At 45.5% G+C, this 13,688-nt stretch overlaps 1 protein-coding gene across 2 annotated transcripts; it reads left to right on the plus strand.

The window, feature by feature from the left end:
• The first annotated feature begins 2,571 nt into the window (after nucleotides 1-2,571).
• Nucleotides 2,572-11,454, plus strand: fgf18a (fibroblast growth factor 18a). Of its 2 annotated transcripts, none has more exons than XM_072395776.1 (5): nucleotides 2,572-4,155; nucleotides 7,539-7,578; nucleotides 7,714-7,891; nucleotides 9,565-9,671; nucleotides 9,792-11,454. In XM_072395776.1, exons 1-5 carry the CDS (start codon nucleotides 4,124-4,126, stop codon nucleotides 10,062-10,064), a joined length of 630 nt encoding a protein of 209 aa, XP_072251877.1. In that variant the 5' UTR covers nucleotides 2,572-4,123; the 3' UTR covers nucleotides 10,065-11,454. The 2 variants fall into 2 exon arrangements, with proteins under 2 accessions (XP_072251877.1, XP_072251876.1); XM_072395775.1 differs by having other exon boundaries at nucleotides 2,573-4,155; nucleotides 7,711-7,891.
• The last annotated feature ends 2,234 nt before the right edge of the window (nucleotides 11,455-13,688 follow it).

Raw genomic sequence — 13,688 nt, forward strand, 5'->3', positions numbered from 1 at the left:
ACGGTATTGACGAGCACTGATCAATGTTAATTGCTAGACAGAATGGCCATATTGACCCAGCTCCCTGGAAGAAGAAGCCTGCAGGCCCAGTCAAAAAGAAAGAAATACGAAGAGAGAGAGGGACCTACGGCAGATACAGGGCTCCGGACACACACCAACGCATACACACACACACACACGTTGGTCTCATTCCCTTTAATGAGTCGAGAGAGGAGCACAAAGGCATAACCTCCATCAATGCCAAGTCTATTCAACACAACAGAGGCTATATGCAGAAAGAAAATAAAAGATGTATATAGTGACATGCTGTGCTTGTCACTTCTGAGTGTTTGTGCACATTTGACTGGCACAGTTATCCTGCATGAAAGTGAAATGGTTTGGAGGAATGGAGAAATGGGAAGGGGCACATCCATGCATGTGAAGATGTTTGTGCGTGCAAGTTCGTGGACGTGTGTGCATGTGTGCACACACACCCCCAAACTGAAGATCAATAGGCAGGAGCTGCAGAGGCAAAGACTTGAGCAATCAATATGCTGGCTGCAAACAGAGGGAGGGACAGAGGGAGCAGATAAAAAACAGCCGCGAGATTAAAAAGACCGATAGGGGGGACAGAAAATGAATGGAAGAAAGAGTGATGTGATGGAAGGAAAGAAAGAAAGAAGAAGAAGAAAAGGCATAGTTGGTTTACTATGCACTTTTCCTAACTTTGTTGTTTTAGAGTTTATGGAAGGTAACATTTGCATCCCATTTTACCTTCAGGCGAACACATGGCCAATCAGAGAACTGACAATGAGAAAATTTACTGCATGTATGCCCTTTACTGAACAGGCACTCAGTCTTTAATTTACTGGTTGTTTTCTTTGTACATTTTGATCTCAATGTGAGTTCATGCTCCTGGGCCAGATGTCTATTAACTAAGAAGAATGCTTGTATTAAATAAATGTCATGGATTTAAAAGGGGGTAAGTTTATCTCAGTATCAAGATCATGCTCTAAAATCTTTTACTTTGTTTACATCTTCTGCTACTGATAACCCTATAGTCTAGAGCTATTTCTAATTCCAAGATGTGCTGCTGTCCTCATTCTGAACCCTTCCATCTGGGCTTAAGAGTACCAGACGGACCCATACCTCATCACCAGAATGTGGTTCAAATCCCTCTCCACAACATTTACACTTGTGTCCCTTGCAGCATTGTGGTGAGCAGTGAAAAAGCACCCAGACACAGGTGCAAAGATGGAGAGAGCCAGTAGTGGAAAGGAAGGCCAGGGTCTTGTCTATGGAGCATGACTGGAAAGGCATTCAACCACAGTGCCCCTACCAAGCCCTGCTCAACTCTGTCCAGTTGCAGAAGTCTGTGTGTGTGTGTGCGTGTGTGTATGTGTGTGTAGGTGTCTGATTTAAAAGTACAATGTTGAAAAGAATAAGCCTAAAATTGGAGCCAAGATAACTGTCCCTAATGTAGGAGGCCAACACCCTCCCACTTCTATTAAACACACATTCACAAACGGACCGATTTATTCTTTCGCTGTGCACGTGCGTGTATGCGTGTGCGTGAGTTTGTGCGTGTGTGAATGAAAGGTATGGCAGGAGTGTTATGTTGGCTTGGCTGACCGTCTGCGGTTGTGCGGCGGTGAGAGGGAGTTTTGGGAGTGCAGAGCGGGCGTTGCTGCCGAAATCCCTGAGAAATGTTCGTTTTGGATCCGTGTCCGTGCTTACATACCGCCCTCTCGACTGTCTCTCATTCTCCTTTTCATTTTTCCCTCTTAAGGTTTAACTTAAAAGTTATGAAAGGGGGAGTCAAAATACATCGCTTGAAAGCGCGGCGACTGACAAGGGTGTGTATGTGCGAGCGCGTGTGTGCAAAAGCCAAGAAGAGGGGGAGCGCTGCCCTCCACTTTTTTTTTTTTTTTTTACCTTCGATCCTGATGCTGGGGCCACAAAGGCTCCAGGGGTGAGGTTATCTTTAGAAGAGATAAAGGGGGGCAAGACGTCCGTTCGGTTCTAAGACAAATGTTCACCTGACAAAGCCAGGTGTTTGCGTTCAGACGTTATGAAGATCTTTAAGTAGCATTTCAGTTTCTCTTTCGTCTAGAAACGCTCCCAAGAAGCCATTTGTTCTGAATTGCACTTTCATTTCTTTTTTCCTCTCTGGAACGTGACTTACTCCCGGTACCATGACATCATTCTCATTGTTTCCAGTTAATTTTACTTGTTTCAGGAATTACCACAAACACTGGCTGAAACAAGGCAGAATAAGCAGACAACAGTCCACAAAAAAGTGCCTGACTCCATGCAATTGCTGAAACAAGTCGGTTTGCATTATAAACAAGTGAAATTATCCGACCTCATTACCAGATGTTTTCACGTTGAACTGAACACTTGTTAAAATGGATATTTTTCGGGTGTATTTTTGGTCAGCATCGCATCGCGACCGACTAATCCCATTTTGATCCAATAAGTGTGCACGCGTTTGTGCGTGTGTGGGAGAGGGAGAAAGAGAGAGAGAGGGAGAAGGAGGTAGGAGGGAGGAGAGGCGGGGGGGAGGATTGATCCGCGTCTGTTAAAATCTTGTTCTGGTTTTTCTTGGAGTGAGGTCTGTGCCTGCCGACGCGCCTCTCCTGTGCAGCCCCCCTCGAGAAGAGCTTTTTTTTTCTAAAAAAAAAAAAAAAAGAAACCTTGGAATTTTTGAAAGGGAGAAGGATCTGCATAATACCAGTGAAGTGGATAAAAGCGCACGGCTGGGTTCTTTTTGCGTTCTCTCTTGCGTTTTCTTCTCTGGTGTCTGAATGAAACAGGGAGGCATTTACATGGGGAACGGGACGGTGCAGGTTCTGCTCGGGGAGTCAATCTGTCAGCGTGATTTTGAGTAAACACGTTTTGCCTTAACTTTTATTTCTTCACAAACTGACGAGCTCCACTCCTCTTGCATGGCCGAGTTGATTTTTTTTTTTCTCGGAACGAGGAGACTCGGGTGTTTTTCCCCCTTCAGAGAAACTGACTAAACTTTCTACGTTTAAAAAAATAAATAAAAAGATCGGATTGCATTTTCCCCCTTCAAGCATTTTAGAGGTGATGTCATCGTGCTGTGATTTGGCAGGTATTGTGTCGAGAGGGCGCAGGGAGGACTGCTGCAGCCAGGCGGTAACCAGCGGCTGAGGAAAGCGGGGAAGTCCGGATAATCAGGTGCAAAGTGCGGCTGTCATTTCTTCGCCGTGTCGCGGGTGGCTGAGTCCGCCACCCAGTCACAGCTGTTCCCAACCTCTCCAGTCACCCCTCCCTCCCTCGTCTTTCTATCCCCTTTATTTTCCCCTCGTATTCTCATTCAGCAGTCTCCACATACCCCTCTGAGCTGGACCGCTCCGGGACCTCATCACCCTCACTGTCAAACACTGTTTGCCGGTGTCACCTGAGCAACAGACCCGTTGAGAAAGCGTGGGGGCGCAGACATGACCGAGGCAGTCTTGCACTATCCTGCGCCCGCAGAGACCCCTTCTCCAGGTCGCCGTTTGGTCCATCAGCCAACCCAGGTAGCCCACCTTCACCAGCTTTTGACCACGTACTGCTTGGACTAAACCTGCCTCCTGCTCCGGCCTGTGTCAGGATAAACACTCCTTTATCACAAAGTATATCATTCATTTGGGGAAAACAAAAGCCTGCTGTCGCACTGAAACGTTACGCATTGGATTACGCACGCGCCACATCTGTTCGCGGGGCCAAGCATCACTCTGGGGGTCAGCAAGGTCGACTGGTATTGGCTATCTGTGACGCGTGAGCGCGCTTTCACCTGTTCCTCTTCTTGTCGGGTACGCGCAGCGTCAGCGTTTTAAGTCCTAACCCTTTGCTCCCCCGCCCATCAGTCCCTCCACCGTTCTGGGCATCAGTTAAAGGTTGCCCGGCGGTCAGGGTGACACAGTTACCCCGGCTTCACACACCTCCTTGCCCTCACCGGGGAAACCGGGGCCCATCGCCGCCGATGCCAACAGGAGTGGCCGCTAACTCATTGACTCTGCACAACATCCACCGGATTCAAAACACAGAAGGGAACTCTCCGAACTGTCGGACTGGCTCTGGCCGAGCGAGGAGACTGTCTCTGGGACAAGTTCCATAGTGGAGGGGGGAAGCAATGTGGTCCCTTCTTTCCACGCTGACCGTCTTGTAAGTTACTTAAATCACTTTTTCATGTATTAATCTTATTTTTCTATCCAAGTCCTGACTTTCTGCTCAGCTAAAAGTTTTTTGGATAGTCGAAGCTACAGATTAAGTCGATAGACGGGGAGGTTGCAATGTCTTAAGATTACATCACTCCTCATCAGTCCCCATAGAAAACATGCCATGAAAGGCCCTGTTTTGATTGGCTGACAGTTCAGGGTCAATGGGTCAGAGTCAGGGCCCTGTTACTCATAAAACCTGCCATAAACATCTCCATCACCATCTGCACTTACTTCTGGGATGGCCCAGAAAAGACCATTTTCCCATCGCCAAGAAAATGTTTTTTTCCTATTGAAAATATTTCAGATGTTGAGTCAAATATCACAGGCTTTATCTAGTGGGATAGGAAAATGATAAAGTGCCAAGAGCAAATCTAAGGGAGGAGGATACAGACTCAGGGGGCTTGAGTTTGCCCATTTGAGGTGTGTCTTGTTAAAAGCCAAGGGATTTATTTTTCTTCCTTTGTGTCGGCTGTACTTCTCCCAGATGGCAGTCATCTCCAGATACCTCTCATTCCTCACACAACCTGGACAGGGTGTGTGCTGCTGCTTGTCTCTCCCTGCCTTTCTCTCTCTTCGTCTCGCTCACCCACTCTCCACTTACTCACCTAACTGTCTACATCCGTACTCCTGTCTTGCCCATACCCATTTTTTCCAAAAATACTTGCTCAGATAAAAAGTATGAATTAATAACTGATGAATGATGGCTCCCCTGGCTGCATTCGAAGAGGAGCTCTCTCACTCTTTAGTCTGCTGCTTTTACTTTAGGTCTACCTGAGCCAATCATCCCTACTCCATTCATTTCCATCTCACCCATCGGTCTTACCATAGCCACTGCCCTTCCTCCAAATGCCAGTTTACCACTTGCTCACAAGTTTTCAGTAAGTCAGAAAATCTGATGGTTTTTAGGTACAACAACCTGTTACTGCTCTTCAACTAAAGCCACATTTCCACATCTAAGCCCTTTGCTTTTCTAACCATTGCTTCATCACAGGCCTTGATATTGCTCACACCCCCACTAGCCTAAGCAGTGTTCTAAAACAAGGCATGCTGCGGAACATTTGAACCTCTTGCAGTGTGCTGAAACCCACCGCTTCAGTGTTGGCCTACCACGTTAACCACTGTTACACATGGCTGAAACCGCTGCTCTGTGCTGAGTCCCACAGGTCGACCGCTCTCACTCCACGCTAGTGCCCAGTCCTCTGCGCTGAGGCCTGCTTGTCTAACCACAGCCTCCATATGGTTGATCTGTTGGGACGCAGGTTTATGATGTCAGATGGTTGCTTGTTTTGGCAGCTAGCCCGGGCACACCGGGCTTTCCCTTTCTCCATACCACCTTCTGTCTTTACTTTCCCCGAATTTTATTCTGCACTCTCTTATTTTCTCGTTTTCTCATCCCTCCCCCCACCACCAACTGATCCCGTCTCCCTCTTTCCTCTCTCCTTCTTTTTCCCTCTGTGGCTGGCATAATATGGAGTGTCTGTGGTTTTTGTGGGAGTGGGGGAATCCAGTGCTGAGGCACTTTTCCTACAGCGTCCTCGGCAGCAGTGCAGTCGTGGTGTTTTAACAGCTGAGAGTCCTCACAATGCACAGGCGCTCGTGTTTTTTCGGCTGCGCAGGCAAAATGTTAGGGCCAACGCTCTGCTGCATTTCCCAGGATGTCTGCATCTATTAGGATGAGTCAGGAGCCAACACAGCAGCTATGGGAGAGAAATGTTGGGACAGGGTAGGGGAAAGAGAACGGAAACTAGAAGGTTGCGATAGCACAAATGTATAAGTCAGGAGGCAGAGACAAGTTTCAGAATGTGCATGAGTTGAGCACCTCCAATTCCCATTGTTTGTCTTTTTGTCTACTTCTCATGTCACTCTACACTCTGTGCTAACACCTATGTTACTCATTTTACTGCTTTTTCTTCGTGTAACCTCTGTGTTTTTTAGACCTTACTCCACTTCACATCTGTGTATCTTCCTGTTCTTTCAGATTTTATCTCCCGCCTCTTTCATTCTCTGTCAGCCCCCTTTGGCTTCATCTTCCTTCTATTGATTCTTGCATCACTTTCCTCTGGCCTGCTCTCTCGTTGTGCCGTTGTGTACCTTTCAGTCTACCTTTCTCTTCTCTGTGCTATCTTCCTCTCTCAGCATGTCTTTGCTCGGGCCCAGCTGACAGCTGCTTGCTTCTCCTGTATACACAAATTCACACTGCACACATCTGCACATCTGTGTGCGTGCCCGTGACAGTGCGGAGGAGTCGCCTCGCTAACCCTAAACATAAAGGCAGATTGGAGGCAGAGAACGATAGGAGAGAGGTAGAGTGGACAGAAAGATGAGGAGGGAGAGATAAGTTCGAGGAGCAAAAGGGAGGACTGCAAGTCAGAGAAATAGAGAGAAGAGGCATGTGGAAAGATAGCAAAAGATGAGGTGGGGAAAGACAAAATTCATTGAATTGCTTTTCAGCCCACACACTTGGTTCTGAACTTCATCAAGTGTTCAGTCACTAATTCAGAGCTGTTCAAGGACTGCCAAAGTAGATTTTGCAACACAATCACTCCCTTACTAAAGCTGTAAATAATGTGTGATACATCCAAGGTCAAGGTCTGCACCTCAATTAAGCAATGTGATGGAGTAAGAGGAATTTTAATTGTAACTATAACCAGCTGTTTCCTTCGAAAATGTACCTTAAAGTTCAACTCGATGAACAATTAATAGGAAATCATGCACTGTTTCATCTTTTCATATGGACAATGCTCAATAATTTAGCATGCTATATCACCACAAATGTATCTTTTCATAAATCATCTCTGCACATGTCCTGGTAGCTCATGTTCTCTCTTATTCATACCATCTCTGAATGTAAACACAGTCTGCAGCTCACAGAAGCCACATCACAGCCGAGTGTACACCTGTAGTCCAGCCCAGCTGTCTACATACACAGAGTTGCCAAATGAACCAACCCACTTCCTCAGATGTCCCAACCAAAGCGTGTTCTACTTGTCTCGGCATGTTTGCCAATCCGCTACGGTCCAATCAGGTCATTTGCAGGCCAGATTTTGGTGTGGCTAAAGTCACAGACGGGTCAGAAAGTGGGTTTGAACAGAAGGCTGGTGGCGTTACTATAAACACTGCTCTGGGTGTTGTCTGTCAGACGATTCCTGGACATCTGCCTCTCTGTATGTCAAGTTGCTGTGCCAGCAGTGTGAGTAATCACCGAAGAAGGAAACGAGATGTTGAACAGAGAAAACGGCGGGGAAGAAAGAGATGGAAATGGTGGTGTCATTCCCAACTCTTCCAGCGTTCAATTTTTCTAAACTCATCTGTTTCTACTTTCTCCAGATGTATCCAGATGTTGCTGGTGATGTGCAATCCATTGCAGGTGAGAGTCGGCATGCATGACAAGGAGTGATTGAGCAGCATAAAAGACCAACTGTATATTTGTTTTATGTGCAGTTCTTCGAATATGTTCAACATTCTCAGCTAAACTTGGACATGTTTGTGGGTGTTCCAGCAGGTACTTGGTGTGGATGGAGTAAACTTCAGCGTGCATGTGGAGAACCAGACGCAGGTGCGAGACACCATGAGTCGGAGACACCACCGAGTCTACCAGCTCTACAGCCGCACCAGTGGCAAGCACGTCCAGGTGCTGGGACGCAAGATCAGCGCCAAAGGAGAAGATGGAGACAAATATGGTAAGACACACACAAACACACACCCTCAGCAGAAACCAGACCAACGCATGCATTTTCAATGTGATGCTAACTTGCACGTACATGCACGCTCACACTATCCAATGGCTACAAAGACTTAAAGGTTGACCAAGTGTATGCTTGAATGGAGACCGAATGCAACAGTGCAGGCACGCTCACAAAAGCACACACACAGGGCCTCCCCAGGCTTTGACAGAGGGGCAGTGGAGCTTGTCTTGGGAGTACAAAGACCTCATCGACTGGCTGCTGACTCAATGATTCACAAGAAAGCAAAAGACAGAGAAAGAGAGAAAAGGTGTTTGTGAAAAGAGTGAGTTAGAGGAAGAAGCCTGGCAGGTAGAGTGTTGGACCGAGTGTTAGAAACTCATCTCTTTCATCGATCCTTTCATTGATTTTTCATCCTTCCTGTTGTCTCCTCTGGATTTAAAACAGCAGGCTTACTTTCCCTCCCTCTATCCGTCCTCGAACACTCTTTCTGTCCATCCCCCACATCCTCTCCTTCCTCATTCTGTAATGATGGCTAACCAATTCTGAAGCCACACAGAATCAATGGGGAGAGGAAAGCCAAGCCACAAAGCTTTATATTTCTGTGTGGCCCAGCACATCCTTTCCATTTATGAGCATGTCAGGTCACTCACAGGCCATTTCACACTAAACATGACATCACAGCCACAGAAGTTGGTCTTTTCTTTATAATTTTTTTTTACATAGACTATCTTAAAGATTAAACATTTACTAAAAACATTACTTAAAACTGACTACAATGTATATCGTGTATAGGAACCAAGAGTGGAGAAAAATGAAACAACGGTATACATGTGAAGCATCGGAGCAGACGGGAGATGAGAGGAGAGTTGGGGGAAGAGAGATGAAGAGGGCAAGAGGGAGGGAGGTATTGATTTCTCCTGACCCCTTTGTTGACTAAGGTCATGTAGGAACCGTTTTAGGGATTTATTTTTAAACAGGCACAAGCTCGTCTAAAGATGTGTAGTTAGTGAAGTGGCACTGCCTGGAAGGATGAACATGCACCCTGCACCTGCACACATACTCACACTGAAACACACAGGGGTACAGGAGCACACGCACACACCTTAAAACAACGGGATCACAGATGCTCAGTTTAAGTGTTCTCCCGCTCCCCTCAGCCCACCATGCTCCCTCTTCTCTTGGCTGTTATCTTTTTTTACAAGGCCCATTTGCGGTCAGCGGCCTCACATCCATGTGTGTGATCAGCCTTATCTGACAACCATCTGTCCAACCAGAGACATTTACATCTGTCTGTGATTTATCAGCACAGTTAATAGCAACTATGAATCCTAAAACTAGGACTAAGCCTCTATGCCTTATCTGGTTGAAAAGAGCTTGTTTAAATTTAATGCTGGCTGGTAATCTGGGCTATTAGCGTGACACTTCTTGGCAGCTGGATCTCTCAGTGTAAGCTTAAACATTGTTCTTTGTGATCGTGAGAGCAACCTCAGGCAACCTGTTACTCCACACGACCTACGATTGGGATATCTTTATCTTTCTGTCTTAAAATTTTTGCGGTACAAACCAACAAGCCTTTGAAATCCAACTACATACAAATATATATTTGATTTATCCACATTACCTGTGGCTCTAATGTCTGTCTGTCCCTCTGTCTGTCCCTTCACAAGCCCAGCTCGTAGTGGAGGCAGATACCTTTGGTAGCCAGGTGAGAATCCGGGGCAAAGAAACCAATTTCTACCTGTGCATGAACCGCCGCGGCAAGCTGGTAGGAAAGGTGAGACTTCTCTTTTTTTTAGACACCCATAAAAGGAATAGATTTTATTTTCACAATTCCCTGACCGGCGTCTCTTTGTGTCTGTCTGTGTGTTTACCTGTGGTTTCTCTGCTCTCTTAGAAGGCCAGTAACCGAAGCGCTGACTGTGTCTTTGTGGAAAAGGTTCTGGAAAACCACTACACAGCTCTGATGTCAGCGCGCTACGCAGGCTGGTATGTCGGCTTCACTAAAAGAGGGCGTCCTCGTCGCGGCCCCAACACACTCCCCAACCAGCAGGATGTACACTTCATGAAGCGCTTCCCACCTGGGGAGCAGCCTGACCTCACCACCCCCTTCCGCTTTACTACCGTCAGCAAGCGGGTCAAGCGGGTGCGCACTACTGGGCCCCGCTAGTAGTGTCTAATGCTAGCACCCACTGACTTGTGCTCCTTGAGCCTGCCAATGGCTAACCCAGTCATCTCTTATGTCACACACGACTGATCGTCTCCCTTTGTTGGGACAAATATTGACCAGAAACTTGATGAATCATTCATGGGGTTTAGCTTTACGCATCCTAATTTGCCACTACAAGCCCCTAGTTAGTGATCATTTCTCTCAGTTTCTCTTTTGTTCCTTTACTGCACCTACTGGACGATAACTCAATCAGTGCTGGAAGCTCTTTGGACCTGGTCTGCTTTCCTTCAGCGGCCAGAAATAGTGACAGAGAACCTGAACGCCAGCCAGAGTCCCAGGCTCTACAAAGGCCTTGATTCCACAACTACAGAAACCATCAGGCCTTCATGTCTCCTGTTCTGGACCAGCTGGACATTGTCAAGCATGGGATTACAACTGGACCATACAGAGTGAAGACGTGTGGGAGAAACTGAACAAGGGAGTGGGTGCTTAGCCAACGGATAAAGGGAAAGCAGGGAGATGAATAAAGGGAAACGATCAAGTGGACAGAAAAATAGAGTGATCTGCACAGAGGCAATGGACATATAATGGACTGTTGACATGTGACGCACTTATCTGTCTCACTGCTAAATTGTTGGGAACTTGTGAGATTGTTGAATGAATGGCAAGGTGGATGGATAGAAGGACGAATGAGGGAAGATTAGAGTGAATGACACTGAATAAATGCAAGTTTGTAAGAAGAGGACGACAAGGAAATGTATGCCATGTGAGTGTGAGTGTGTGTGTGTGTGTGTGTTAGTGCAGATAGATCACGAGGGACTCTGAAAAGGGACCATATAGTCCCCACACGAACCCGTGACAACTCACCGCAGGGACTGAAGCTTTAGGAACTGGAATGTATAAAAACCAAGCTGCACCAAAATCAGCCAACAACTCACCAGAAACCAAACCAGTGGCAACCAAAGACAACTGGAAACCTACCTTATGATTCCTCCTCATGCCCTGTCTCCCTGGAGGACACTACACCCTAAGCTTTTAGGTGCAGAGGGTGATGAGTGCAGGGGGGAGCCCAGCGGGGAGGGTGCCTTCTCTAATAGCATTGCTATAGAAACGACCCAGGGGACGATGCTCCTGTGCGATACCGTGGATACAGAGTGCTGCTACCAGGACATTCAGTGGAACAAACCAAAGTCTCAAGCATACACACAGGAGAAAAATATTAAAGGGAACAATTTATTGAAAGTTATATATATATATATTATATATATAAAAGAAGACAGAAACCCTAAATAAGCAATCTTACTATGATGGTTACTATAATTATTACGATAAAATTATTTCATTTATTTATTTCAGCTCTGTGTGCAGCAGTCTTTCTCGACTCAGTAAACCTTACAGAAACATTTTCTGTGTCTCGCGGCTTTTTTGAACTGCTTCATCGCTGATTCGTTTCTGTTTTCTTGCTGATGTTTGGAAGACATTCAAGTGTGCAGATGCTTCTGCCGTGGTCAGCTGTTCTTTGTTTTGTTTTTTTTTCAGGCGAACAAACAAACCATTTATTCAGCCAAACATTGGCTAGTTCCAGCTTCTGAAGTATGAGGGTTTGGTTGCTTTATATCATTGTGAATTTACCATCTTTTGGTTTTGGACGGCTGAAAAATCAAAACAGGCAGCCTCAAGATCTCCGGGAAATTCTAATGGGCATTAGCTCTGAGCAATATGATGATATTATATGAAATGCTGATCGGTTTATGAATCTAAATATTTATCCCTTTATTATCTCTCATTGTTTTGGATGTATGTGGGCCTTCTTGTGATTAAGTGAACAGGACTAACTGATGGCAATACTAGGTTTTCAGGATTTTTCTGTTAATGTCCACTAATTTCTTCACCATTAGATTCACTTGATAACCAACTTCACATTCAGATTTACAAGAGATTTTTTACATACAGTACTGTGCAGAAGTCTAGAGCCAGCTCTCATTTTTTTATATATACTGCCGAGCAAACAGGAAACCGTTGCCGCGATAAATTGAAACCGTTGCAAACATAAATGGAAAGTATACAGTATATAAGGCAGAAACAATTTGTACAATTTAAACATCCTCGAAAGTCAATATTTGGTACGAGCGCCTTTATTCTTCAATGCAGCCTAACCCTCTTAGAGATGCTTTCTGTCATTTTTCTAAGCAGTCTTAAGGAATAGTTCTGCAGGCTTCTTGAAGGACATTTCCAAGCTCTTCTTTGGATGTTGGCTGCCTTTTGTTCCGTTCTCTGTCAGCATGATTCCACACTGCTTCAATAATGTTGAGGTCCGGGCTCTGGGGAGGATGCATCCCTCCATTAGACCCGTTACTGATGATTTTCAGTCCCCGTCTTGTGTCATTAGGCATACCTCATCCTTTTCTCTGCATTTTCCTTCTTTAAGAACGACTTCTTGACAGCCACCCTTCCATGGAGACCATTTATTATGAGGCATCAGTGAAGAGTAGATGGGTCAACTCAATGGTTTGATGCAGGTCTTGTGCACCCTGCACTTTGTTGGACTTTTTTGGGGAAATCACTTTTTTTCCTCCACTGCACACCATGCTGAGATAAGTATTCAGCTCATAGCTCTTTGGGAATGTTCTTGTTGGGGCAAAACAGATCTTTGGCTTTTTTCTGTAAAGGAAACTAAAGAAATGGTGACAAATATACCTTTATGTCTGGCTGATGGTAACAGATGTGCAACTTAAAAGTTGGTTCTTGCTATCCTAACTGTCTGTTAGGTGTAGACACAACACTATTTCATCCTTTGAGTGAGGTGCCTTTTATGCTTGACTGATCGGGGATCATGGTCGGAGTTAAGTGGTTTAACAAAGAGACAAAAAAAGTTTTCCATCAGTCCAATTTCTTAAGAGAAAACTCCAGAAAGCCAGGAGAACCGTTGCTCAATACCATTTTAAAAGATTACAAGAATGTTTGGCTTAGTGGCAGCAAAATTTAAAGACATTTGCACAGTACTGTACAAATATACTTAATCGTGATTAAATTTAGTTATAAGGCCCAGCTTCTATAGACATTAACTGTATATTACCATTTTGACAAAAATATTCCTAGTGTTCCGTGCTCACGATCAAATTATCAGAAAGCTGCATAATACATGAATCAAGGTCCTCTGAGCAAATACCAGAGGCCAGTGGCAGAATTCCAAGCATTGGTATGAACTTCACTTTGCGTCTCAGAGCAGGTGTGGGAGTGAATTTATGAACAGCAATTCTTTCAAAGTGCAAACATTTGAAGGCCACTGTTGAACAAAAACTCCGGTTTTCATGGAGCACGTCAACACGTGCAGCAATTAAATAGCGCTGGAAACACAAGGTTAATATTTACCTCGTGAAAGCGTCAGTTACTGTGCGGCAACTACCTCTCACCTCCAAGCTGAAAACATTTGCCATCGATATACAGCATGGTGGGTCAAACAGAACGGTCGAGGGGAAATGTGCAGTAGTGAGACTTAGTTTTATAGCTGCTTCTCCTTCTCATCTCTCGTGCTCTTATCCCTCATCCCTCCCCTTCCTTCCCTATCCTAGCAGGAGGTCACTGAAGAGATGTCGCTGCCAAATGACCCAATCATGTCGGCAG

The sequence above is a fragment of the Leuresthes tenuis genome, unplaced genomic scaffold, assembly GCF_036924035.1.
Source record: "Leuresthes tenuis unplaced genomic scaffold, fLeuTen1.0.hap1 SCAF_11, whole genome shotgun sequence".
Lineage (NCBI taxonomy): Eukaryota > Metazoa > Chordata > Actinopteri > Atheriniformes > Atherinopsidae > Leuresthes > Leuresthes tenuis.

Excerpts from the sequence above, each read along its gene's own strand:
- fgf18a (XM_072395775.1), top strand. The coding sequence starts at position 4,124 with ATGTGGTCCCTTCTTTCCACGCTGACCGTCTT. Across the intron at positions 7,579-7,710 it reads TGATGTGCAATCCATTGCAG|CAGGTACTTGGTGTGGATGG; the intron begins GTGAGAGTCGGC and ends TGGGTGTTCCAG. Across the intron at positions 7,892-9,564 it reads AGAAGATGGAGACAAATATG|CCCAGCTCGTAGTGGAGGCA; the intron begins GTAAGACACACA and ends TCCCTTCACAAG.